A 24,775-nucleotide genomic window follows, 5' to 3' on the forward strand; every position below is an offset into this window, starting at 1 on the left:
TATTAGAACCAATAGTTTCGTTATTTAATGTCCAACTAGCTGTTTCCCGCGGGGTTTCGGAGACTTTAGGTACACATTAAAAAAAATATATATATTTTTAGTATTTTAGTATAGATAAAAAAATACTTTTAAAAAAACATTTTCTTGCTGAGGTCTACCATACATTCTATCAAATATTAGTGTTCAAATAATTAGAGATTGCAGTGTTATGAAGTTCAATACATACCAGTCTATTACAAATAAGTTGCGGCGCTAGATCTCTCAACAGATGGCACTCGAGCGGCGGCGCCGGAGGGGCGCGGGGGGCGCGGGGTGCTTCTACACATAGAGCCACTGTGTGAGCACTGCCGCAAGCCACTTTTGTTACACGTTTGCCCTGAAAAGAAGGAAAAATGTAATATTGCATTGAAGAGGAACTTCGATGAAATGTACTGAAGATGCATGATTAGCACTCGAAGTGGTGCAACCAAAACTTCAATCACTTTACGAGAGCAAAGCACCGCAAGAAGTACATCATCATCATCATCATCATCTCAGCCATAGGAAGTCCACTGCTGAACATAGGCCTCCCCGAAGAAGAAGAAGAAGTACATTTTAAACGAATTGCATTTCTTACTGAAAACGTTCGAAATGTACTTCTTGGGGAGGATAATCAATCCAAAATTCAGAACATGAATTAAATAAGGGTTGATTTTCAAAAGTTTTTGCAGACACAAAAAAAGTATTTCACGATAAAGTATTTCGTTCATTTTGTTTCTGATTACCTGTAGAGCCATCAATAGCCTGGGCCTTTGAGCAGCGAGTGTAGTCCCGTCACCCAGCTGTCCTTCGTCATTGTCACCCCATGTGTACACCTCGCCGTTGTCCGTACATGCGACGCAGTGGAGACTCCCTAACAAGTGGTAAAAATTATTACATACTCAAATTCATTAAATGAGGTGTTGGAAATGAATCTGAAGATGATGTCATGCTTTTATCGTTCTGAGAAATGGAATTAAATGCCTTATTCGCAGGGACGGCTTCAGCCCACAAAAAAATTGTGAGCACATACATCCGACATGGTTGAAAACTCACTATTATTTACATTCATTAAATTCAGGTGCATTTGGAAGTACATAAGGGAGAATATAAAGGGATTTTTCAGCGAGTATAAAGAGGGAGTACATAATGGAGTACGTAGGAGGTGTAAGTATGTAACGGAGTACATAAGAAAATATATAAGAGAGCCTAAAGGCATAGTACAAACCTGTAGCGATAGACACAATAGTCTTCCCTTGCATGCCCGTCACCCGCATCGGTCTCCGCACATGTTCATAACTGCCGTGACCTAGCCGATGGTAATCACCCTTACCCCTGTGTAACAAGGCAAAAAGTTCATTATAATCCGGGTCATTAAAAAGGGAACATCATTAACATGTTCTCTCGCTTGTGCACTATAAATGGCATAAATTTTCTGGCGACAAGTAAGAGGGCGCGGGTTCGATCCCAGGTCAGGCAAGTACCAATGCAACTTTTCTAAATTTGTATGTACTTTCTAAGTATATCTTAGACACCACTGACTGTGTTTCGGATGGCACGTTAAACTGTAGGTCCCGGCTGTCATTGAACATCCTTGGCAGTCGTTACGGGTAGTCAGAAGCCAAGGGGTATCGGGTTGCCCGGGTAACTGGGTTGAGGAGGTCAGATAGGCAGTCGCTTCTTGTAAAGCACTGGTACTCAGCTGAATCCGGTTAGACTGGAAGCCGACCCCAACATGATTGGGGAAATGCTCGGAGGACGAAATTTTCTGGCGACAGAACATGATAATAATATTCCTTTATTCAATATGGTTTTCTTTCCGCGTTAAGTACACAAATGCTAACAGATAACGGTACTTTAACGGCCGTTCCCAATTATCTATCTATTTGTTGCTTTGCTTACTTAAGACGTAATTTTGACAATAGCTCCATACAAGTAATGTCAAATTCTTATCTCTAAAATATTGGGATCGGTCGTAATAACCTACAAAAAGTTTCCTTAACTTATTTATTTACGGTTTTTGTACACACACACATTAAAGAAAGACGAGAGGAAAGAAAGAATTACTTACCATGTATAAACACTTCCACATTGACATAACGCAACTGAGAATTGAGATCCACATTCAACTTTAACGACTCGAAGTCCTTTCAAGCAGTCAATGCGCATCGGAAGCTTACAGCCTTCTGAACCGCCACGACCTAAAATATAAATCATGTATTTGCAAAAAAAAAATGGTATAGTCACAATTTTTAAAATTATGAAGTTTTCTGAATGTAAACAAAACTACAATCCGATAGATATAATTACATCATATTTATAAATTGTTTGAATATTACCTAGTTTCCCATAGTCACCGTCTCCCCACGACCAGACATTGTCGTCGTCGGTAATGCAAAGCGTTTGTGCATCCCCGGAGCCGCAAGCCACATCTACCACGCGGTATGATGATAACGCGTCCACCTAGAATAATAAGAGCATGATTATTTGTCAAACGTGTCAATAAACGTTACAATCGTATGGTAAACAATTCCAGAAAACTGAAGAAAAAAAACTCCAAATCACGGTATTTCCTCAAAAGTGGGGAAACAATAGATAGTCATTGAAAAATAATTGATTTAAAAATATACTAATTTATAAAAAAAAAAATCTATTTCTTTTACAATTTGCAGGTTATTGGAGAACATTTTTCCTTTGACTTAATAAATACAGTGAAACAAACTTGAAATTTCAGACCACTCATTGGATTAAGATTACTTTTAAACCTTTATTGTCAGGTTTTATTTTTAATATTGGTACTTACCAATTTAGGCACAAGCTGGTCTTCCGAGTCACCATGTCCCAACCTGCCATACCGTCCCTTCCCCCACGTGTATATGCGACCTCTAGCGGTCAAACACGCGGAATGCGCGCCACCGCAAGCAATGGCTACCACTTCAAGCCCTGATAGAGCTGTTATTAACTTTGGTCGGTCGTAGCTCCTGAAAAAGTGCAAAAAATCATAGTATTTAAAAAAAAAGGCAAAGTCCTGATTATTGGTACAGTAGAAGCTGTGAATGATGACTTTAAGATATCGATTCCCAATCATTAACCTCTTTATCGTCCTACGAAGAGGCATAATCATAATGCTTGTTCAAATCGATCCCTCTATGTAAATATCATATTATAGAGAAATTCTTAGAAAGGAAGACTGAAATGATTATTTTTTCTTTTAATATATTTTCTAAGATAAAGTCTAGAAACACAATTTTTGGAAACATCACAAAATATTGTCTGATATTCGTATACTTACACTCTATTTCCGTGTCCCAGTTTGCCGTCTTCACCCTCACCCCAGCTGTAAACATCACCATCAGCCGAAAGCGCTAGACAATGTTTACCTCCCGAATTGCAAGCAACCTGACAAATGCAACAAACAGAATAAACTTTATTATAGAATCCGCGTAAAATAAAATTATTGAAGTGTGTAGTAAAATAATTTCACCTTTGTTATGAAAACGTGCTGTATCGAAGCCAACAGTGTTGGTTGTGACACGGAATCGATGCCGCCTATTCCCAATCTTCCACCAGCACCATACCCTGTTCAAAATATCGACACCATTAAAATCACATTTATAAGGATTTTTATCGAAATTCTCCCACATAATCTTTACTGTACATTTACAGTAAAGATTCAATGGTTTCTCGACGTTATTTATGCCCAAAAAATATTTAATTACAACAAAACTTTCCAAACACACGAACTCACCAGTAGCATAGACCTTTCCATCAGGCGTAACAGCAAACAGGGTCTGTTCTCCTCCTACTAACTGCACGGGGTTCAAAGCGGCCAGTGCTGAGCAAGGCGTAGGTGTTCGCACTTTGGCCCCTTCAACCCCGCCTAGTTGGCCGCGATGGTTGTGTCCCCAGCCATATACTGCACAGCCGCGGGAACCCCCGCCCCACCAGCCGCACCAGTCTTCTGGACGTCTGGGGAGAGCAATGAAGATTGTTGTGTAAACTATTAATTTTACCCATTTTTTTTTTTACAAAAAACGCGGACAATACACTAAAAGTCTGACAAATATTATACTGAAAACCGCAAAAAAATCGTTTCAGAAAATAGTGATATAAGCACGCACAGAGAAACATCCACACGTCCAACTAAAAGTAAAACTAAAAGTTTAAGTCATTAAAAAAAGTTGAAACACATTTGGATACACGTAGACTAAGCGTTTTTTGAAGATATATTATTCTGCCTTCGTCTACGGTTTGTCTTAACACACATATAATAGAGTTACGCATTTCGATTGCAACTTACTTGTTAACCCAATGCAGAAGTTGTTCATCATGTTGCTTAGTGAACTTCGTATTATCCTCCCACGCATAATGCGGGTCACTGGTCGCTTCATCAGTGTTGTACACTCCGAGATCTGCCAGTCTCTTTCGCACATCCGCTAGGAACGGCGTGGGTAAGGGAGTGCGACGTATGAGCGCGTCAGCCGTGCGGACGCAGAGGCAGTACTTCTTAAACCACGCCCACCGGGCGGAGTCGGGGCCACTGCAGACGCGGGAGTCCATGCGGAGACCGCATGCGAGCCACGCTAGTTCCTGAAGAGGGAATGCACACATGAGTATAGATAGACCCAAGTATAATATAATAGCGCTGTAACTTTCACCTTGGTATCTAATGCTATACAACATTTCCAAACAAAGATGGGGAGTTAGAAGTCAAGAAATTGTCCTTTGCAATCGTGTATCCACATTTTTCCTGATAATAAGAACTGAAGTCGCTGTTAAGTTTCTAATTTGTCCGATTAAACCTCCCAATGGCACCGAGGTGCTTCTGAAACCTCTGTTAAGACAAGTTTATAATAATATCAGCACAAAAAACCACTACAATCTATTCTCCATCATACCTTCAAGTAGCCCACTCTCCGGAGACGGCGCCATGATACAAGACAGTGGTTATAACTTACCTCCAAGTAGTGAGTGAGTATGCCGCTGCCGCCGCACAGCACGCGCGGGGCGCCATGCTATAGGCACGTACCTTCAGGTAGTGAGTGTGCAGTAAGTGAGTGCCGGTCCGCAGCGCCGGCTCCTCGTGGTCGTACTGCGCGTGCAGCAGCTGCGGCAGGTGGTGCAGCGCGGGCGGCGACGCGCTGCTCTCGCGCGGGGCGCCATGCTATAGGCACGTACCTTCAGGTAGTGAGTGTGCAGTAAGTGAGTGCCGGTCCGCAGCGCCGGCTCCTCGTGGTCGTACTGCGCGTGCAGCAGCTGCGGCAGGTGGTGCAGCGCGGGCGGCGACGCGCTGCTCTCGCACGCCGCGCCGCAGCCGCTGCCGCCGCACACCACGCCGCGGAGACGACGGACACACCATACACGAGCTCGCCAAGCTATAAAAAAGTAGGAGATCAGTAAAATATCCCCCTCCAAAAAAAATAAAAACTTTTTGTAACTGAACATAACGTGAATAGCTCCTCGTTGGTCAAGTAGTAGCATAGCGCAACTGCTTTGCACGAGGTCTCGGGATTCATTCCCGGATTGGATTGGATAAATTAGAATAAAGCTCGCAAACTTACATAACGTAGGCATTTGCGCACATATAGCTAGCGCTTGAGCTAGACGCGGCGCCAACTGGTGATCGTTTGATATCGCCGCTAACAGTGGACCGTCGAGTAAACGCCACGCCAACTCCACTGACGGACACGATAGTACGTAGCGATCTGATCCGCTGTCCTGCGTTTAATAAATATACAATGATTATGACAACACAGATGTCATAAGGATCTGTCAAAAAATTATGGACAAAGAAAACAATGTAAAAAATATTATTCATTATTTTTAAGTAATTACTGACGTAAAGAAAACAGTACATACAGTAATAGAATGTGAAGGCAGCATTGGATGAGCAGTGAACCTCCAACCCCAGCCATTGACGGAACCATCGCTTGTGAATCTCCAACGTAATTCGTCACCTAATACAAGGAAATAAAGTTGCAAATGTATAATTCATTAAGTTAGAAGAACGTCTAGACAGTAAAACTCAAATGTATTTAATGCAAAAAGGCCTTAAGAAACTTCATGCTATTTGCACAGTTCCAAAAAAAAAGGTCCCGTGGAGAAGTGCTTTGAAGAAACTGGACAACATGGGTACTCTTTTAAGAAAACAATTTTTTTACATGACAATAGCAGACTGAAAAACTTATATAATCCAAGTTGAGCTATAATTATAATTACTTACCATTCACAATAATCTCTTGAGCCCAGTCAGTGGGTTCTCGTCCGGACCGCGTAGCTAACACCCGACCCGTACTGTCCGATATTGTTAACGGATCATTCCGACGTTCAGTGGAACATCCTTGTTCGAATACTACTCGGAGAGACGATGCGCCGGGAATTTTTACTACACCTGGGTAACGGTTATTAAGAATGAATACAAGAGAAATATTTTTACTGTATAAAATAAAATATTTTTTAAAGTCAATAAATATGCTGTAGGTATCCATATACCTGATTACTTTTTTAATTTTCTTAGTTTTCTAAGTATTAGATACTGTACAAACTCCCTAAACTTTAGGGCCTAAAGCGATCACAAGATTTTCTAATAAATTTGTGCCCGAATAAACGACGACACAGTTTTAACGACCGGAAAATGCGAACTAGAACCGAAATAATATCAAGAATTTGGCCCTGTTAATTAAGTTACTGAATACTATACATGTGTTACATTATTTTCTGGTCTTTGTATTACGCCGTTCTTCTGCGATTTTGAGAGCCAAATGAAGCACTGCTGATAAATATGTTGTTCCTGTATTCATACCTGATATATCAGCGTCATCAGCATACGGATGCGGACTGTCGACAGTGACGGGCTGTGGAGGCGCCCGCCCGCCTCCCGCCGCCGCCTCTTCTAGTTCACACACGCATACCTCTACTACCATGTCGGCTACGGATGGCTTACTGGCGCAGAGCGCTGGGAAACGAATAAAGTATTAAAAACACGCTTACATGTAATGTATATTATTTACATGTAATATATTTACTAAGGTATGTCAAGGTGCATCCTGCATAGGAAACTTCAAAAGAAATCGACTGTTTGTTGTTTTCGGACTCCACCGCATCGCAATCGCATCCAAATCGCTCACATAGGACGCATCATTATGTACAACTACTGAGTCCAAAAAGTTCTTGCTTGGTTCCTGTTTTATTGATTGTATGAAACCATGTGCATACATACCCATGAGTACATCAGTGATGATTTTAACCGCATTATTCGAGTCTGGTATTCTGCCGGCCGCAGCTAACTTCAGTAAATCAACCAACGCTCTCGCGTCTGACTCGCCGAGTTGTGACGTAAATTCGTCCAGTACCAACTGTCAACAAAATAAAGACGAAATTAAAAATTAAGAAAATAGATCCTGCTTGTAAAATGTTTCATAAACGATGACTATTGTTTCATGAGGCCCATTTCCACAAATAAAATAAACTCCAATTAAATAAAAACAGGTTACATCTTACATAAATTATATAATTTGATTCCCAAAAAAAGTTCGCAAAAAAGAAAGTTTCACGAGAAAGCCAGTTTCATAGTAAAAAAATTGTTGTGTGGACTACCGATCACGCAATCGCCTTTCAGTAAAATTGGCCCAAGTACATGGAACTACTTGAATCGAAACATAAAATCTCTATGTAAGCGAAATCAATAAATAATAAATCATAGTATCTTGAATAATATGTTACCTTAGGAGCTTCAGCTTGCTGCACTGTCATTGTAGCTGCAGCCACGGACACAGCACTCGATGACATGACAGCCGAATGTCGAGACGATATCGAACCACTTAGAGGACTGCTGGCTCCACTCTGCTTAACAAATGTTCTCAACTTTAATATCGATGCTGAATACGAATATCGATTAGAAACCCACACTTCTGACACTAAATAGGCGAAAAATACACATTTTCTTTAATGTCATTTATGGTTTTCTGGCGAGAGGGTTCACTCGTATCACTTGGAAGCTACTTCGTGCCCAAATAAAATGTAGCTCATACAATGTACCTTGCTCGATAAATGGGCTTTCTCACAGTGAAACAGTTATTCAGCTTTATCATAAATTAAGTTCTAAAGTAAAAAATAAACTTACCGGTAAGGTAGCTCTATCAGCGGGTGCTTCGCCCCCTCCAGTGCGGGCGTCGGCCTCCGTGTCTTCGTCCTCAGTATCGATGTTCGTCACTACGGGGACAGCGGCCGAACACGCCTCATGAGCACATAGGGCTTCTACCGATAAATGACTTACCGGTAAGGTAGCCTCCGTATCTTCGTCTTCAGTATCGATGTTAGTCACTACGGAAGCTACAGCCGAACACCTCTCATGAGCACATAGGGCTTCTACCGATATATAACTTACCGGTAATGTAGCCCTGTCAGCAGGGGCTTCGCCCCCTCCAGTACGGGCGTCGGCCTCCGTGTCTTCGTCCTCAGTATCGATGTTCGTCACTACGGGAACGGCGGCCGAACAGGCCTCGTGAGCGCGTAGGGCTTCTACTAATAAGTTGCGGGCCTATAAGAAGTATATAGAAAAAAACAAGTGCTTAGTCCTCGCAAAACTTAATGGCGGTGAACAACTAAATTCCGAGCACAAGTATGCGCATGTGGCCCATACAAACCTACACCTATGCCACTTGCATATGTTAATACTTGCATACCTGGAAATGGTTTTACGCAGCGACTCACACGATGTTTCATGATGACTAAACGTCTGACAAGAACATGTGATAAAGTGATAACTTAAATGACAACATTTCAAATGAATCATCTCACAAATCAAATCTTTTTAACAATCGAAGTAAAGTTATGCCTTATGGTGTGACAAGAATATGCTCCATCATTTCAAAAACATATTGATTAAACGTAAACATACCTGTGTTATATGTAAAGCGAGTAGAATCAACGAGAGTGCATGTTGCGCGGCTACAGGCGGTTCTAAAGCCAACGCCGCAGCGGCCAATGACCCTCGTGATCCTTGTGGCTCATCCACTACCGCTTCTTCGGAGTAAAGTCCTGTGATCATGAAACAATACCGAATTTTTAACAGGCGAAATATATATGAGAAAATATTATGAAGAAACATGATCACTTCCATTTAAATTGTCGCGCAATATTCTTATCATAGTTGTGCAAAAAAATGTGTTTGCGCAAAATATTGAAGGTTTTGCGCAAAAGTTACTCAACTTACCAAGACTTTGTGCACCCAACGGGTCTTTCAACGTAGGGAACGGTAAAGGTGCTATATGGGGTGCTTGAGCATCGGTCTGCAAAGCAGCCGGTCTTAACGACCAGGCGGCTGAATGTGAAGAGCCGGCGGCTGCTCTTTGTACGCCTTCGACCCCGGCTACGAGAGCGGGGCGACGGTTGACGCAGGTGGTGCCGTTACCTTGTTGCCCGTGGTCATTGTCACCCCATGCCCATACCTGGGAAGATGAATAGTTGTAAGTTATGATGACGCATGGTCTTTTCTATAGTTTTTAAGACAAAGCTCGGTCCAGATTGATTGATGGTTATAGACTGTTAGTTAAGTTATCAAAGATGTTTTAAGAATATAGTTTTGCTATGTCAGTTAGTTTATCCTCATTGGTTGCAGTTTTTCGAAATATGCTTTATAGAATAATTGGTAAAAACTTGGCAATTCGTCGCCCTTTTTGCAAGGCTTTTCTCAAAATTTTGAATTTGAAGAGAATTTACAGTTCTTAGGTCAGGTCACATACCTGATGTTCACTAGTTACAGCCAGACAATGTAAAGCGCCAACAGCCACATGTATAACTCGACGACCTCGCAACGCTTCCACAATCGTCGGTCGCCGAACATGAGCATCACACCCGTGCCCTAATCTGAAGTAGTCACCTTTGCCCCACGTCCAGACCTTTATAGAAAATACAAAATTCATATTTTAATCTATGGAAAACTTAGTATTTTGTTTGTTTATAATGGGACTTCTGGACCAATTTAAAAAAATCTTTCACCATTAGAAAGCTACACTATATTATGTGCGACATAGGCTATATTTTATCTCGTCATGGGTAGTAGTTCCCACGGGACGCGGGTCGAGGAAAGTCTTTTATTATTGAACAAAATGTAGAAATTCATACCTCTCCATCTCTAGTCAAAGCTAGGCTAAATTGAGCACCGCATTCAACTTGAATGACTCCAAGAGTATTCAATCTTTCGATATTCATTGGCACTGCGCATCCATCGGAGCCCCCACGCCCTATAAACATTATTAACTTATAAGATCAGATCTCAGATCTAAGATTGATCCACTAATAGGGAAAAAAATCAATGTCTATTGGAATTAATACGTACCCAATTTGCCAAAATCGCCATCACCCCAAGAAAACACTTTGCCACACGCGGTCAAAGCCAAAGTTTGAGCGTCGCGTGAACCACACGCAACTTGTACCACACGGAAGTTTGAAAGGGCTTCCACCTGAAATATCGATAACACATTACACCATTTATCGATGTGTAATTTCACAAATAGTTCGCAATCTCCTATCTACGATTTTCATCATTCGCAAAGAGTGTCTTTGGAGTTTCTTGTCGCTTCTTCTTCAGTCTTTGAAACCGTGCACCTAACTGAACGTTTCGTAAGACCCTGTCAAAGGTCTATGTGAAATAAAAGCCATTGACTCTTTACTGGTTATGTCGCATTTTTAAAGCTTAAACATTTATACCCTTTCACTTCCCATCCCATTATAACAATAAGTAACAACTACTTACCATTTTAGGATACAGCTGTGTAGTATCATCTCCATGTCCAAGCCTGCCGTACTCGCCCATGCCCCACGTATACAAATGCCCTCTGGCGGTCACACACGCACTATGGGCCGACCCACAAGCTATACCGACCACTCGTTCCCCGGCTAACGTCTCTATGAGACGCGGGACTTCGAGTGTGATGCGGTTACCGTGACCTAACTTGCCGTCTTCGCCTTCACCCCAGGAATAAACCTGGGAAAGTATGCTGTATTATTAGGGGGTAAGGTTGATTTTAAAATGGCTACCGGTAAAGTGAAATATAGATTTCTATGCGGGAAAATCATAGTTTCTATCATATAGTGCCTTTTATATACAAGAAATTAACGTTTTTATTACAATTTTAAACGCGTGCTTGTCGGATTCACACACAGATTTTTAAGACAATGGTGAAAATAGAAGTTGTTTGAGCTGAAATGACGCACCCAACCACGACATTTACGCATTGCGTGTGCGTAGAATTAATAGCTTAGGGCTTTATTTTTTCTTTTTTTAACGACGTCAAAAATCATCAAATGACCCCTCCCGCTGTAGGTTAGCAGCGGTGAGGGAGTGTCAGACTCTTACTGACTAAAAACCGTCGTGTTCCGTCATAGGCCTTTTATGTACCAGGGCCGCGGTATCTCTTTCGAACAACCCGCAGCCCCGGCAGGCCTTGGCCCTGCTGGGCCCCGCTGGGGTTGCTGACATCTCTTTGAGGAGCGCGTGGAACAACGCGTGCCGTCGACACGGGTCTGTCGTCTAAGCAGACAGAGGGACGATGAGCCACCCGAACTCACCGCCCACAGACCCACGCCTACGGTAGCCGGGAGTCATCACGCGACACCCGGCGCCCATGGTGTCTACCTGGTCCAGCGCGGCGGCCGGGATGAGAGGTGCGTACTCTCTGGCGTTCCGCCTCCTCCTTCTCGAGCATGACCGCTTCGCAGAAGGAGGGACGGCAACCCATTCCCTCTCGCCCCGGACCATGGCCTGAACCAGGGCCGGACGCGAGAGGTCGCCGCCGCCCAAAGCCTCGACGAGGACCCGGCGGTGCCCTTCCCATGCGGGGCACACCTGGACTGTGTGGTCCACCGTGTCCTCGGGGCTGTCCGCACAATGGTGACACCCGGGCGCCTCCTCACGACCGATTCGGTGCAGGTACCTCCCTTCGGTGCAGGTGAGGACCTGCGTCATGCGGTACGTGAGGGCGCCGTGACTCCTCCCGAGCCACTCCTCAAAGAGGGGACTTACCGCCACGATGGTGGCGTGCCCTAATAGCTTAGGGCTTAGACGAAGTATAACTTTATGTATGTAAAAGGCTAACATTCTTGGGAAACAACTACAATTTACTCTCTATAAATTATACAATTAATTAAAATGCTTACCTTTCCATCAGCAGTAAGCGCAAGCGCATGTTTCCCTCCGGAATGTACGGCGACGCGTCGGACCAGCACGTGAGATAGATAAGGATTGGCGCGCGGACTCGACACGTTGTTACTGTGGCCTAGGCCGAGACGCCCGTTTGTACCTTCGCCACAAGTGTAGAGCTGTTGGAGATGAAAGTTAATGAGAGGCTGAAGAATTGATTTTCAGAAAAAATTAAACAAATAAAATGGGGAAGATATAGTTTCATTTTGACAGAATTGCAGCAGAGTCATAGCGTTAAGCTGTTTCAAATAAGAGTTTTGCTATTTGAATCAGAAATTTCGGCAAAGGTTTCGGTCAAACTGAAGTGATTTTATTCAGATTTCGGTTTTCAAGTACATACAACTTACAACTGCGTCAGGTGCATCATTTGAGAGAAAAGATAAAAAAAACAAGGCAAGAAATTAGTAAAGTAGCAGAGCCTAACTTACCTTCCCATCGTGTGACACAATAAACAACGTCTTGGATCCGCCCGCGATGTGAACAGGACGGTACGCACTAAGGCTCGGCGAGAACACCGGCACTTTCACCTTAGAGCCCTTAACGCCACCTAACTGGTCTTTGTCGTTCAAGCCCCATACATATACCTGAGAAAACATAACAATTATGTAAGAAAAAAAAACACCTGTTACTATTTTACATGAAGATAGTTAGCTCCTCTAAGGATGTTTAGAAACGTTAACTAAAGTCTTTTTCTGTTCGATAAAATTATCTTACTGACTGACTGATAGAATATTCTTTTGTTATGACTTACTTTAGGACAATCAACCGGCAAAGAAGGTGGGTTATTATCGGCAGACACAGCCCCCGTAGGATTATTATCTTTCTCCATCCAATCCTCAGCTACGAAATTCATGCTCTGAAAAATTAAACGCAATCAAAACCCATCCGTATGTCTAGGATGGTAAAGTCCAATTTTATATGTTTACCTGTAAGACTTCAGTGTACAGTGGGTTTGGTCTGAAACCTGTGATATAGAGTCCATGGACGCGACAATCAGCGTTTACGTTGCGACTTTGCTTTACTGCTATTTCTATGCAGGCATAATACTGTAACAAAGACATCAGTTCATTATTTATGTTTGGGAGAAATGACCACAAAATCGATTTGAAGTATCGCTGTTCTAAACTAAGTAAATACCTAATTAGAAACTGAGAAGAACTTACTTAATAATTAACACTTACGGAAGGTAAGTGTTAATTTACCTTCTACTTTCTTTCTTTTATAAGTGTTATATTCCTGTATAAAAACACAAAGGCCGTATGCTAGCGAACAAATTGCACATTGCAGCGATGATCATCAGGTTCATACAATACACAAAATATTCAAAATAATACATATATATTGACAACAAACCTGTTTACAATCAGCCAGCAGCTGTATCTGCGTGAGATGTACAGGCGTCCTATCTCTAGGCGGAGGTGCGGGGGCGCAGGGCACGGCAGCTAGGGGTGCCAGCGCGGCGTCGTCGAACGTAGCCCCGGCCCGCACCGCGAGGGCCGCGGGACAGTGGGTGCCGTTGCTGACGCCTAGCCCGAGACGACGGATGCGAACGCCGCTGCGCATTTCTACGCGGATCCAATGCTGTTCATAGAAATGGTTTGGATATAGTTTTTTTGGACTTAATACTGAATACATAGATTATCAGTGGGTAAAACGAAGCACCGTCCATTTAGTGTAGAAATTAAAACTATATAAATAAGTTCCTAAAAATCAACAGAATCGATTTTAAGGGGTACTTTTAACAAAGTCTAGTTTAGTACCATTTAAGTGAATTTAAGTGTAATTCACAATTAACATTATTTAATTTATATAAAGTAAGTTTTATTTAAGTCACATTTAAAGAGTCTAGAATCAATTGTAGCCTATCAAAGCAAAAACTTTATCACTAATAACCTGGCCATTCCCACTAGAACTCTGCCAATACGTCCCAGGCTGTGAATCCAACAGTCTTCTAGCGCCGGCCCCTGGTCGACATGACGAGACGCGGACCGCTCGCACAGCGCCGCGCCAACCCACTGCCGTTCCACCCGCACTTTCACCCCATTCCGCTAGAAATCAATGCGTAGGTACTCGAAAAATAAACTATAGTCTTAGCGTTAAAGTTAGAATTTATATAAACCGTTTCACATTACACTGCAACGCCATATTATTTTAAATATCGAATTTCATTCCGCTAGGATTCAAATACCGGATCATGTGTACTAGGAAAATGAACCATAAGTCTTGCTAATATGGTTCAAATTTAAATCACCGGCTTCACATAACACTGCAAGGCCATATAATTTGAAAATTGAATCTACTATTTCAAGTATGTAATAATGTCTGGACACATAATAATAATGTCTGGACACATTTTCACACACGGCCTGTTAGCCCCATGGTAAGTTATTAATTAACTTGTGTTATGGGTGCTAACACAACTGATAAACTACATATAGCTACATATATACATATTGATAAATACATATTGTAACACCCAGACCACGGCCAACAAACATGCTCATCACACACATGTCGACCGAACCGGGAATTGAACCCAGGACCTCAGGTTCGGCAGTCCGGCATGGCGACCATTGCGCCATCGAGGTCGTCTAAATCGTATGTGCGACTGGTACTTACATTGATCAGTAACAAGTTCCATCTCGCAAACTTGTCCAGTCCATCCAGGTTGTTGAGGAAAATCAGCTGTCAAATCCCGCCCAGTGCTTGATATAGCTGCAAGTGAAAGAAAATTATAGACAAGTGTAGGACACATGTTATAATAATTTGCAAAGGATTCAATGTTTACAAATACCCTTCAGTTTGAAAAAAAGGCCAATGAAACTAAGCACAACAGTATGCTATAAAAGATTCCGACGAATTGGAAACCTCCCCATTTTTTCGAAGTCGGTTAAAAATCATTTTTGGGCATGCCTCAAAAATACTAACTACTACTAAATAACACTTTAAATTAAACACGTACAAGTAACAGTTCCGACGCTAGAATGATCGATACACCCCCACTTGTACCGCGGCTGCGTGACAGCGGCGCGAACTCGCACTCGATCTCCCACCGCAAATGGCGGCAAGCCCGACACCACTTCGGCATTCACTGCGCGTACGCCGAACACGCGGCCTAGGCTGCGCCATTCAACCTGCACAATGAATTAATTTCTTATTTATTTATGTATAGGTGGTGGGAGTAAGTCTGACACCAGTCTAACCAAGATCTAATGGGTTGCCCGGATAACTGGGTTGAGGAGGTCAGATAGGCAGTCGCTTCTCGTAAAGCACTGGTAATTAACCGCATCCGGTTAGACTGGAAGCCGACCCCGGGAAAAGGGATAAAATAAATCATTTTCAACTTTTAAAATTGTTTGACAGTTTGTGCTGCTCTAGCAACTTGGTTTTTATTTCGATATAAATAAGGTTCAAAGGTTAGGATGAAAAGGAACAAGATATCAGTTATGTGGTTTGTGGATATAACAGTACAAATGAATTAATGAAGTGAGTTATGCGTAACAATATAAATGTATACTATGCACAGTGAAGGGAATACTTACATGCAGGAAGACATTTTGTTTTATATCTCGTTCAACTTTTTGTACCTGTCCCACGTCACCTAAGCCGATCTGAAAAAAATACGCACAGAAATCTCAAAAAAAAACAAGCAAGCGTTCGTACTGAAGAAGCTTATTACATGAAGGTAATGAAGGGGGACAACCTACAACTTTTTTTTTGGGACATAAAGGCATTTTGGATAGGCAGTATTTACACAAGGATTTTAAAAAAAGAACGTCAATAGCAACCTTGATAAAGTCCACTACATCCTTCTTACCGGTTCGACTGCCTTACAGCATCGTACTGTCATTCCAGGAGTGATGACGTCAGACAAATACTGCGCATACTCTTCCTCAGACTTGAAACAACTGCGCCATCTGTAGGGCGTTTGTTTCTTCTCAGGTTTTGCACTTTGAGGCCTCACTTCGAAGACTGAATCATCCATCCCGTGTTGAGGCAGTTCTAATAGGTATACTACTAACGCTTCTACTGAGGGTAGCGTTGTTCCACCTGCAAGGAATTTTGTACTTTATAGCTAAGGAAACAGGGTTGTTATTGTTATAGTATGGTGGTTAGTTTAGTACCTAGAGCCTGAATAGCACCGTAGACAGCGTGTCTAGAGAAGCCCATTTCAATAACTTGCTGTACTTGTGAAGAATTTGCCCAAGTGTTGAGATCTTTCCTTGCTGCAAGAAAAAATAAATTAAAACCATATTTATTTTGTCATAAACATATGCAGTTGAAGATAATTTTGTATGAAACTTACATAAAGAAGCCGTACTAGTCGACGGGCCCATAGACATCTGCATAACATTACTTTTATCTATGATCGGCATTTCGGGCGGCGTCTCATGGTCTTTATCTTCTACTGTAGAACAAAACAAGGCACAATAATAAATGACGACACTTAAACTTGAATTTGGAATGACAAAAAAAATATGAAGATAATTTTTCAAAAAAGTAAAGAATAAACTTGCCATTCACATGGGCAGCCAATTGCTGTACTACGGTAAGAGCAGCCGCTTCAAGTTCTCGCGGTGTATGGGACGCGGCCAGTGGACTTGGGCGAGTTGCTAGCGCTAGTAACCTCCTTAGTAAAGTTCCTTCTGTTCCTAAGGTATTTCCTCTGTCTATGTTACCTGAAAGAGTTACTATTACTTTTGAATCGACTCTCGAAAATACAAGTTCTATGGGTGAGATGGGAGGCAAAAGGAACTTACCCGCATGATCTGGTGGTTGCATCAAAACCTTCCGCAATCTAGTCCTTGTAGTCAATAGACCTCTTACAGCACAAAGGGTCAATAGTTCCATTTGTTGCTTTCGTAATCCGTATACGTCGATGTCAGCTAAAAAGGGAAAAAAATATATTTAAATAGATTGATTGCAAGAACGATAAAAAATCATAACTATGAACCCGTGTCTAAATGAGTAATAAATAAATTTTAATGGACGCACTCAGAGACATCTAATGGTTACTTAAGCCATTCCTTAGTGGAGGATTTCTTTGACAATCCGTCACTAAGGAGTGACTTAAGTAATCATTAAATTTCTCTCGAGTGTGGGGGTAAGTTATAAATATCAGGATGTTTTTACCAGGTAAGTGATGCGGATGCATAGGCGACGCTTGTGGGCCAGCGCCTAACAACGCTGCGCAGACGCGCAAAGCGCTCTCACCGCCACCTAGCGGTAGGGAGAGGCGATCACTTTCCGCGCTCTGTATGCCTATTAGTTCAGTCTGAAAAGGGCAACCAAAATAAAGCAATGTAAACAGTTCAATGAATAACTGTTTTTCACAAAGAATTGGACGGCAACATCTTTAAGAGATAGGGTCCAAGCAACGGAACCGATTTGAAAAATTCTTTCACTGCTGGAAAGCTTCACTCTTCTCGTGTAACATTAACTAAATTTTATCATGGCACGGGCCGTAGTTTCCACGGGACCAGGGTGAAAATGGTTAGTGAAAAATAAATGGACATGACATTAGAAGAGAAAAAAATCTTTAAAACAAAAATAATATGCTCAAGTAAACCCACCTTTGTAGTAGTGTTATCATCATGCACTAAAGTGATCTTAGCTCTAGGCGACAGTTGTGTAACAATCGCATTCCGAGGCGGAGATCCAGCGGTCACTTTCTGACCCAATCTTATACGCCATTCGACGCCCCCAACCACGCCGAGAGCACCCGCTACAAACAATTATGAACCTTGTAACTTAAGGAATAAAGATCAATTTTGTTTGACTGTAGCGGTGTAGTTGCATTTATGAACCTTATGACTAGGGCAGTAAGTATTAATTTTGATTAACTGTTGTGGTGTAGTTAATAGTAGCTTACCAATGAGACAATTTTCCAGACTGGGTGGTGTAGGTTTGATCAGTTGTGTTAAGTCTTGACTAGTGTGTGGCCACCAATGCCAGTCACTCGTTACCTGTAAGTAAATTGTTTGGATTATTTATTTTCTGTCAGACTTCTAAATGCAGAATAGGTATTTAAAAATTACTCAATTAATACAAAACACATTTTGAAATTACAAAAAGGGTATTACAGCTTCATATCATAAGCAGTAGTGTTGTGTATTCGCTACATAGTTATCGATGATTTCAATTCCCACCCATGGCCATAAAGTTTAATATTCTAGAGAATCTCATCATTAACTACCACTATCACTAAGACGATTTTCACATACCTAACCATCTTACGAAATATCAATCTAATTCTTTGTATATTTTGTATGATACTAATTCTTTGTATAATTTTTATCTACTTTTCACAAAATGATCATAAAACTTACCGTCTGCGCCGCTAACTGTAGTTTGTCTAACAACAAAGTCGTAATAGGTGTGTGCCATTGCGCAGCTGAATGCAGTTGTCTCACTAACTGCACTAGCGCCGCGCACGTCGATCCTGTGTAACTAGCGGTGGCTGGTGCACGCCATCTGTTGTCTGTAACGAGGAAACTTATTAAACCTCATATTTTTGTAATGGACTTCTATACATAGATTATGTGGGTAAAGTTTTGAATAATGATAAATTATTTCAACAATTGGAGTCTCAGATTTTCATTAGCTACACTTGTAACTATGTATGTATGTATGAAAATCTTGTAAGCTTAATTTGACCCAATTCCCCGTCTTCGATTAGGATGAAATTTTGCACACGCTCTGAGATCTGATGGCAATACACAATTAGCGTGTTTTTTTAGTCTTTAAACTATTTTTTTTATCAGTTTACAAAAAGTGCTGAGGCCTTTAGAAAAGTGAGCAAGATCAGATTTCATCAGATAATCAAACATCAACAAAGGTAACTAATGCTATGCAACTATAAGGTGTTCAATCACAAAATACTTACCAACTTCCTCTTCATCAGTATTGCTACCAATAGCCTGGTGGTTCGGCTTCAAGGCCGGGTCCCACGAATGAGTTTCAAGCCACAGCCGACCAATCAGCGCTAACAACTGAGCACCGACCGTTCGTCTCCATTCAGGAGGTCCGTTATGTTCTACTAGTATGCGGCGTAGAAGCCATAGAGATTGAATCTGTTGGATAAAAAGAGGTTTAGAATGTTGTGTTCCATATTCAAACTTGGTTCAATTTGAATGTGGAAAGGAGTTTTTTTTTTTGTTTTTAATATGTTACTAACGCGCGGATTTATAGAAATATGTGCAACCTAGAACTAAGTTAGAGTAAATCCACTTGAGTATATAAAATAAAGCATAGAATATATACTGACTTGTAAATAAATGAGATCCTGTGTGATAGGTTTATCCGCAGCGGATATAATACTGTAACAGAGCTCGAACCACGAGTCGGTGCATAGAGATATACGCATCTCTAGGCTTTGTGCACTTGCTGCAACAAAAGAACATAATTACAATAAGTTTCGATATCGATATGGATTAAATCACGTCGAATGGCTAACGGATCGATATACAGCTGCCATATAATTACTGATCCATCGGGCTATAAGAGTGAAGGAATAGTGAGTGCATTGTTGGCTCCTTATATGAGAACAGCCAGATGATCGGCTAACAGGACATCATCATCATATTTATGCTGCAAAAAGTATTTATTTTTATTTCCTTACCTCTTAACAAAGCCAGAGCCGTATGATAATGCGTAGCAAACGCAGTCGGAGGCGGCGTAGAATGCGCATGAGCTAACGTCAACAGTCTTCGTTGTAACGCGGCGACGTTACGTCGAGCGATGGTACCGACGCAAGCGAGAGCGCCGCCCGCGCCTGCGCAGAGGGCTCGGATAGCCCCCGTGCAGGCTGCTCGCACTTCGCTTACCGGCCACCATTCTACGCTGGTATCTACTACTGCAGCTGATTGGAAAAAAAGTTGGTTTATTATTCTGATTATATGATTGTCGATGAGGGAACAAAATTGCTACAATGATTTAGCCTCTGCCTCGAATTTTGCGGGCAGCGGGGCGGCAGCGGCGGCGGCGCGGGCGGTCACCGAGTGCACCGCTCGTTGCCCGCTCCCGCGCCGCTGTATTCGAGGGACCACAATCAAATGGACCGGCCATTTGATTATACGCGTAAGATCCTGCCGCCCACGCCGCCGCCGCTGCCGCCCCGCTGCCCGCAAAATTCGAGGCCGAGGCCTTAGGCGTCATCACATAAAATAAAGTGGCAATGTTCGTTCAGAAGCTATCACATACATTCCTTAATGACAAAATGTGTCAAATGATCTTATGATCATTTGTGTATATAAATATAAATGATCAAATATAAATAAATATAAATATAAAAGATATTAATAAAAGATCAAACAATCATACCAATTGCACAAAAAAACTCACCACGTTGTATTGGTGAGGTTTTTTGTAAGCCAATATATTTTGTACTATCATTTTCTCAGAGTAAAGAGAGAAAAATAAACAAGAAGATTTTAAGCCAACTTACCAGTCCCCTGCACAGTCTCATCAACCGAGGGCGGTGGTGATGGCGACCGTGCTAACTTGAGATCATATTTCCCTTCCTTCCCCATGCGGTAAGAGTTCGTACCGCCCGCGTCCCATGCGACGCGCACCCATCCATCTTCACCCAGTTCACCTATGACACGACCTTCACCGCCGGGGACACCGTCCTAGAAGAGAAAAGTCAAGTTATCGAACTTAGAAATTGTTCTAAAACTAAAAATAACCTTATGTCGGACTTATAATTCTAGGAATGGATTAAAAAATCCGGAAAGTATTTTTTCGTCTATTGCCACAAAGTCCAAAAAAAAGAAAGAGCAAAATATAATATCGATAATTTTTATGTATTTTAACATAAAAATTGGTCCATAATATAAATGCTGCAGCTTGCTATTTACTACTTTGTCTTGACATAACACAATCTTTAGCTGTATATCGTCCATACCTGATCACCCCACTTCCAATCCTTTCCCCTAACAACCCGAGTACCGATCTTCATAAGCGAAGCCAGTTCAGGGCCAGACAACGAAGCACCACGCGCTCGAGCGCCTAATCTCTCATCTTCGTATATTATTAAACAATCCGCTAAAACAAAAATAATTGTTCATTTATCAATATACATGAAAATTAGTATCGAAACGTAAAAACCAAATTACTGGCCAAAAAAAATAATTACTTACATTTCGACTTCAATCCATTACATATTAGAGATGTAAGCTGAGATGTGTCGCCTCCGATTTGTTTGAGTAACGTCAAGCACGTGCTTAGAGCGCCACCATTGATCAGTTGTTCTAGCTCTGGACCTTGACAACCCTCTATGAGGAGTGATAGTAACGTTATTAGGAACCTGGAAGAGAGACAGACATATACACTTTAGTTTTTACCACCCCTAAGAACGAGAAAACAAAAGAGAGTGCTATAACTTTTTTTTTTGTTTAACGACGTCAAAAATCATCAAATAACCCCTCCCGCTGTAGGTTAGCAGCGGTGAGGGAGTGTCAGACTCTTACTGACTAAAAACTGTCGTGTTCCGTCATAGGCCTTTTATGTACCAGGGCCGCGGTAACTCTTTCGAACAACCCGCAGCCCCGGCAGGCCTTGGCCCTACTGGGCCCTTCAGTAACTAAACAAACTCATGTTCGAAGTTCAAAAAAACTCTTACCTAGCTCTCGAAGGCCGATTCAACAGCGCATGAGCACCATAATTCGCACTCATTTTCAAAGGCAACGGTTGAGTCTGTTCGCCTTCCAAAACCCTCGCTTTTAGCTCTATCAGTATGAAATCCATCAACCTTGATCGTTCTAACAGCACCATATACTTAGAGTAAGGTATCACAGATTCTATACCGATCAATGGATGGGTTAAAGGAATAGTAGGTTTTAATGGTACATAGGGAATTGCTTCGGCCATACAAGCGCCCAATAAGCCGCTAAGAGCAGCATATTTAATACTTTCAGACATCGTCTGTGACGAATTGAGAATACTGTTAATCATACTGTAACCGTTCTTTCTTATTTCTGCTCTTTGTACCTGAAATAAGACCATATATTTATAGAAATAGAGTTGTTATAGTTATTTAAATTATTGATCAATTTATCAAAGCTGTTGTACAATTATAAACTTTATGCCAAAGATATAAGGGTCACTTTAGTTTGTGGGGTTCATACCTGGCAGTACAAAGCTCTCCTAAGTATGTCTATATCACAGGGTTCTTCAGTCATGACAAAGTCAATAACGGCTACAGTCAGAGCTTGTTGCTCTTGACTCACTTCCTCTAACAACCAGTACAAATCTAGAAAAAAATACAACAATTTATTAACGTACCAAATATTAAAAAGAAAAAAAAAAGTGAAGAAGGTTTTATACCTTTCTCCTCACACGCAAGTCTCGAAACCCACGTATTAACAAACTTATTCCTCTCAGAATTATCATCATCCTTTTCTTCGTCAGCCAAAATCAAATCCGTCTTCAAATCATCAGCCAGCATCATTACCTGCTTCTCGCTTTCCATCGATTCTTTTAAAATCGAGTTATCGGTAATATCGTTAATCGAACTAATCGATACTTCGTTCGTTGGCGTTTTATCGTCGTTTTCTTTATCGAGAGCATCTTCTCGGTCGCCTTTGTCTCTATCGCCTCGGCCTTCTTTTGTCATGTCATCATTGTTCGATGCATTTTTCAAATCTTTTTCTAATGGTTTATCTTTGACCTTGAGAGTGACTTTAGATCTAAGTAATGGTTCTTTTGGAGCAGTGGGTGTTTCGTTGTGACCTCTAGAAGGTTCTACGATAATGCTCGGAGCGTCATCTGGAGTTTTGGACGCTTGAGCGATAGACGATTTAATGAGGAGAGCATCGCCTTGTAGGAGACTGCTTGTGGCTTTGAACATGCTTTTACTTAGGCTGTTTTGTCTGTTCCTGAGATCTTTTGTGGTTTCAAAACTGGAAAAAAGCCAAGTTGTAAGTAAAGTTCAATTTACAATAGCAATTATGATAGAAGTGTACATTTGTTTTTTTTTTTACCATTTATTAAATCCAGGCGTCTTAGCAGCCCGCATGACTTTCTGGAATATCTTCTTGGCGGTGGGTGCTCGATGGGACGGCGGACGTAAGTGCAACGCCGAAACGGCCGGAGAAATGGCTGCACGAACTTCATGTAGAAGAAACCGAGCTCTTTCTAAAGGTGCTGCGCAAACCTAAGAACATCGAAACATATATATATTTTTAATTTATTTATTTATTCAGGCAAGCCAACAACATATTTACAAAACAAGTATAGTTGCTTAGTTTCATACGTATGTGTTTACAGTGTAAATACGTGTTAACAGACAGATGTCTCCGACGGTAAATTGAGAAAAGACGTACCTCTTTATAACCACGTGACAGCTGTTGTCTGGTCCTCATTAAAGTCCATTTACTTTGCTGAACCGCCTTCACGATTTCAGACATTGCAGGCGAGAGTTTTACCTCACCTTTCTCCATTTCTAAAAGAAACCATCACTTATGTAGTAGACTAGACTTCACAAAATTATATCGATAATTTTCTCAACCATATTTGTTCGTTTATCGATATTTGTATGTGACCTATTTATTTTGCTTCAGACTAAGAAAGATGGAAGACTTGGGGAAGGCCTTTGCCCAGTGGTGAGACTACGTAAAATTTTATCGATAACTTTCTCAGCAATATTTTCTGATTTATCGATATTTGTATTGAAAAAATCTTACCAGCCATAGCAGTAGCGAGCGCATGTTCTTTCAACCCAGCGTGGTATAGTAAAGCTGCTAATAACGCTCGCCTTAGTTCCTCCAAGGGATGTTCAGGGGGAAAGTGTGGAGCGCAGCCCTCGCGTCTCTCGCAGGCCCACCATAAGTGTAGTGCTAATTGGTCCTAGAGAGATATTATATATATGTAGAAGTAGGATAGTGTGTCGATAACTTATTGTTACTCAACATCATACATGAGCTTTAATATGTGGGTATATGACAAGCCAATTTCAATTATAATAAAAATGTAGAGTTTTCGCAATTATAAAAGCATCTTTGATGTTCTACTGTTTGTCTAGTGCAGTGGTTCTTAACCGGTGGTCCGCGGACCACTGGTGGTCCCTGGAGGCATTCCAAGTGGTCCGCGAAGCTTAGCTTCGCGACGTTGCTATACGTTATCTAACTTAATTTTTATCGACTTATAACTGCGAGCGGGGGTTTTCGCATGGACGTATATCGGGTGTATCGTACCTAGTAATTTGTAATTTTGGTTTTGAGTCTTAAAAAATAATTAAAATTTCGCGCTCGCTTCGCTCGCGTATTCAGAAACTGTATGCCTTTATTTTTGCATTTGTCAACAAACAAAAAGTTAAGTACGTTTGGGCTAAATTTTACGTAATATTTGGTTGAAGTCCGATAAAAATTTCGCGCTCGCTTCGCTCGCGTATTCAGAAACTATTTGTCCTTATTTTTGCATTTGTCAACAAACGAAAAGTTAAGTACGTTTGGGCTACATTTTACGTAATATTTGGTTTAAGTCCGATAAAAATTTCGCGCTCGCTTCGCTCGCGCTTTTGGAAACTACATAGGCAAGTTTTTCTTTATTTGCATT

The 24,775-nt window shown here is 41.5% G+C and overlaps 1 protein-coding gene across 1 annotated transcript in view; it reads right to left on the reverse strand.

Annotated features, from left to right (window-relative positions):
* Nucleotides 1-24,775, reverse strand: part of LOC124638268 (probable E3 ubiquitin-protein ligase HERC2) — a 46,312-nt gene that overhangs the window by 7,366 nt on the left and 14,171 nt on the right. The window contains exons 27-80 of the mRNA XM_047175201.1: nt 23,905-24,067; nt 23,545-23,663; nt 23,203-23,375; nt 22,547-23,121; nt 22,348-22,472; nt 21,843-22,210; nt 21,361-21,527; nt 21,126-21,265; nt 20,667-20,850; nt 19,842-20,081; nt 19,488-19,606; nt 19,107-19,293; nt 18,550-18,701; nt 18,093-18,186; nt 17,794-17,945; nt 17,354-17,495; nt 16,981-17,106; nt 16,738-16,899; nt 16,527-16,628; nt 16,345-16,446; nt 16,038-16,270; nt 15,763-15,831; nt 15,183-15,354; nt 14,840-14,935; nt 14,114-14,268; nt 13,574-13,801; nt 13,147-13,266; nt 12,972-13,076; nt 12,649-12,804; nt 12,178-12,339; nt 10,775-11,005; nt 10,358-10,481; nt 10,144-10,262; nt 9,762-9,917; nt 9,233-9,467; nt 8,918-9,057; nt 8,405-8,557; nt 7,741-7,860; nt 7,238-7,373; nt 6,821-6,973; nt 6,242-6,409; nt 5,878-5,975; nt 5,580-5,736; nt 5,197-5,393; nt 4,319-4,608; nt 3,767-3,987; nt 3,503-3,597; nt 3,311-3,417; nt 2,822-2,999; nt 2,358-2,481; nt 2,090-2,219; nt 1,247-1,353; nt 765-892; nt 227-376 (exon numbers count right to left, since the gene is read on the reverse strand). Of these exons, the coding sequence (XP_047031157.1) occupies nt 227-376; nt 765-892; nt 1,247-1,353; nt 2,090-2,219; nt 2,358-2,481; nt 2,822-2,999; nt 3,311-3,417; nt 3,503-3,597; nt 3,767-3,987; nt 4,319-4,608; nt 5,197-5,393; nt 5,580-5,736; nt 5,878-5,975; nt 6,242-6,409; nt 6,821-6,973; nt 7,238-7,373; nt 7,741-7,860; nt 8,405-8,557; nt 8,918-9,057; nt 9,233-9,467; nt 9,762-9,917; nt 10,144-10,262; nt 10,358-10,481; nt 10,775-11,005; nt 12,178-12,339; nt 12,649-12,804; nt 12,972-13,076; nt 13,147-13,266; nt 13,574-13,801; nt 14,114-14,268; nt 14,840-14,935; nt 15,183-15,354; nt 15,763-15,831; nt 16,038-16,270; nt 16,345-16,446; nt 16,527-16,628; nt 16,738-16,899; nt 16,981-17,106; nt 17,354-17,495; nt 17,794-17,945; nt 18,093-18,186; nt 18,550-18,701; nt 19,107-19,293; nt 19,488-19,606; nt 19,842-20,081; nt 20,667-20,850; nt 21,126-21,265; nt 21,361-21,527; nt 21,843-22,210; nt 22,348-22,472; nt 22,547-23,121; nt 23,203-23,375; nt 23,545-23,663; nt 23,905-24,067 (8,805 nt within the window). The remainder of the gene's footprint in view (nt 1-226; nt 377-764; nt 893-1,246; nt 1,354-2,089; nt 2,220-2,357; nt 2,482-2,821; nt 3,000-3,310; nt 3,418-3,502; nt 3,598-3,766; nt 3,988-4,318; nt 4,609-5,196; nt 5,394-5,579; nt 5,737-5,877; nt 5,976-6,241; nt 6,410-6,820; nt 6,974-7,237; nt 7,374-7,740; nt 7,861-8,404; nt 8,558-8,917; nt 9,058-9,232; nt 9,468-9,761; nt 9,918-10,143; nt 10,263-10,357; nt 10,482-10,774; nt 11,006-12,177; nt 12,340-12,648; nt 12,805-12,971; nt 13,077-13,146; nt 13,267-13,573; nt 13,802-14,113; nt 14,269-14,839; nt 14,936-15,182; nt 15,355-15,762; nt 15,832-16,037; nt 16,271-16,344; nt 16,447-16,526; nt 16,629-16,737; nt 16,900-16,980; nt 17,107-17,353; nt 17,496-17,793; nt 17,946-18,092; nt 18,187-18,549; nt 18,702-19,106; nt 19,294-19,487; nt 19,607-19,841; nt 20,082-20,666; nt 20,851-21,125; nt 21,266-21,360; nt 21,528-21,842; nt 22,211-22,347; nt 22,473-22,546; nt 23,122-23,202; nt 23,376-23,544; nt 23,664-23,904; nt 24,068-24,775) is intronic.

The sequence above is a fragment of the Helicoverpa zea genome, chromosome 2 (genome assembly GCF_022581195.2).
Source record: "Helicoverpa zea isolate HzStark_Cry1AcR chromosome 2, ilHelZeax1.1, whole genome shotgun sequence".
NCBI lineage: Eukaryota > Metazoa > Arthropoda > Insecta > Lepidoptera > Noctuidae > Helicoverpa > Helicoverpa zea.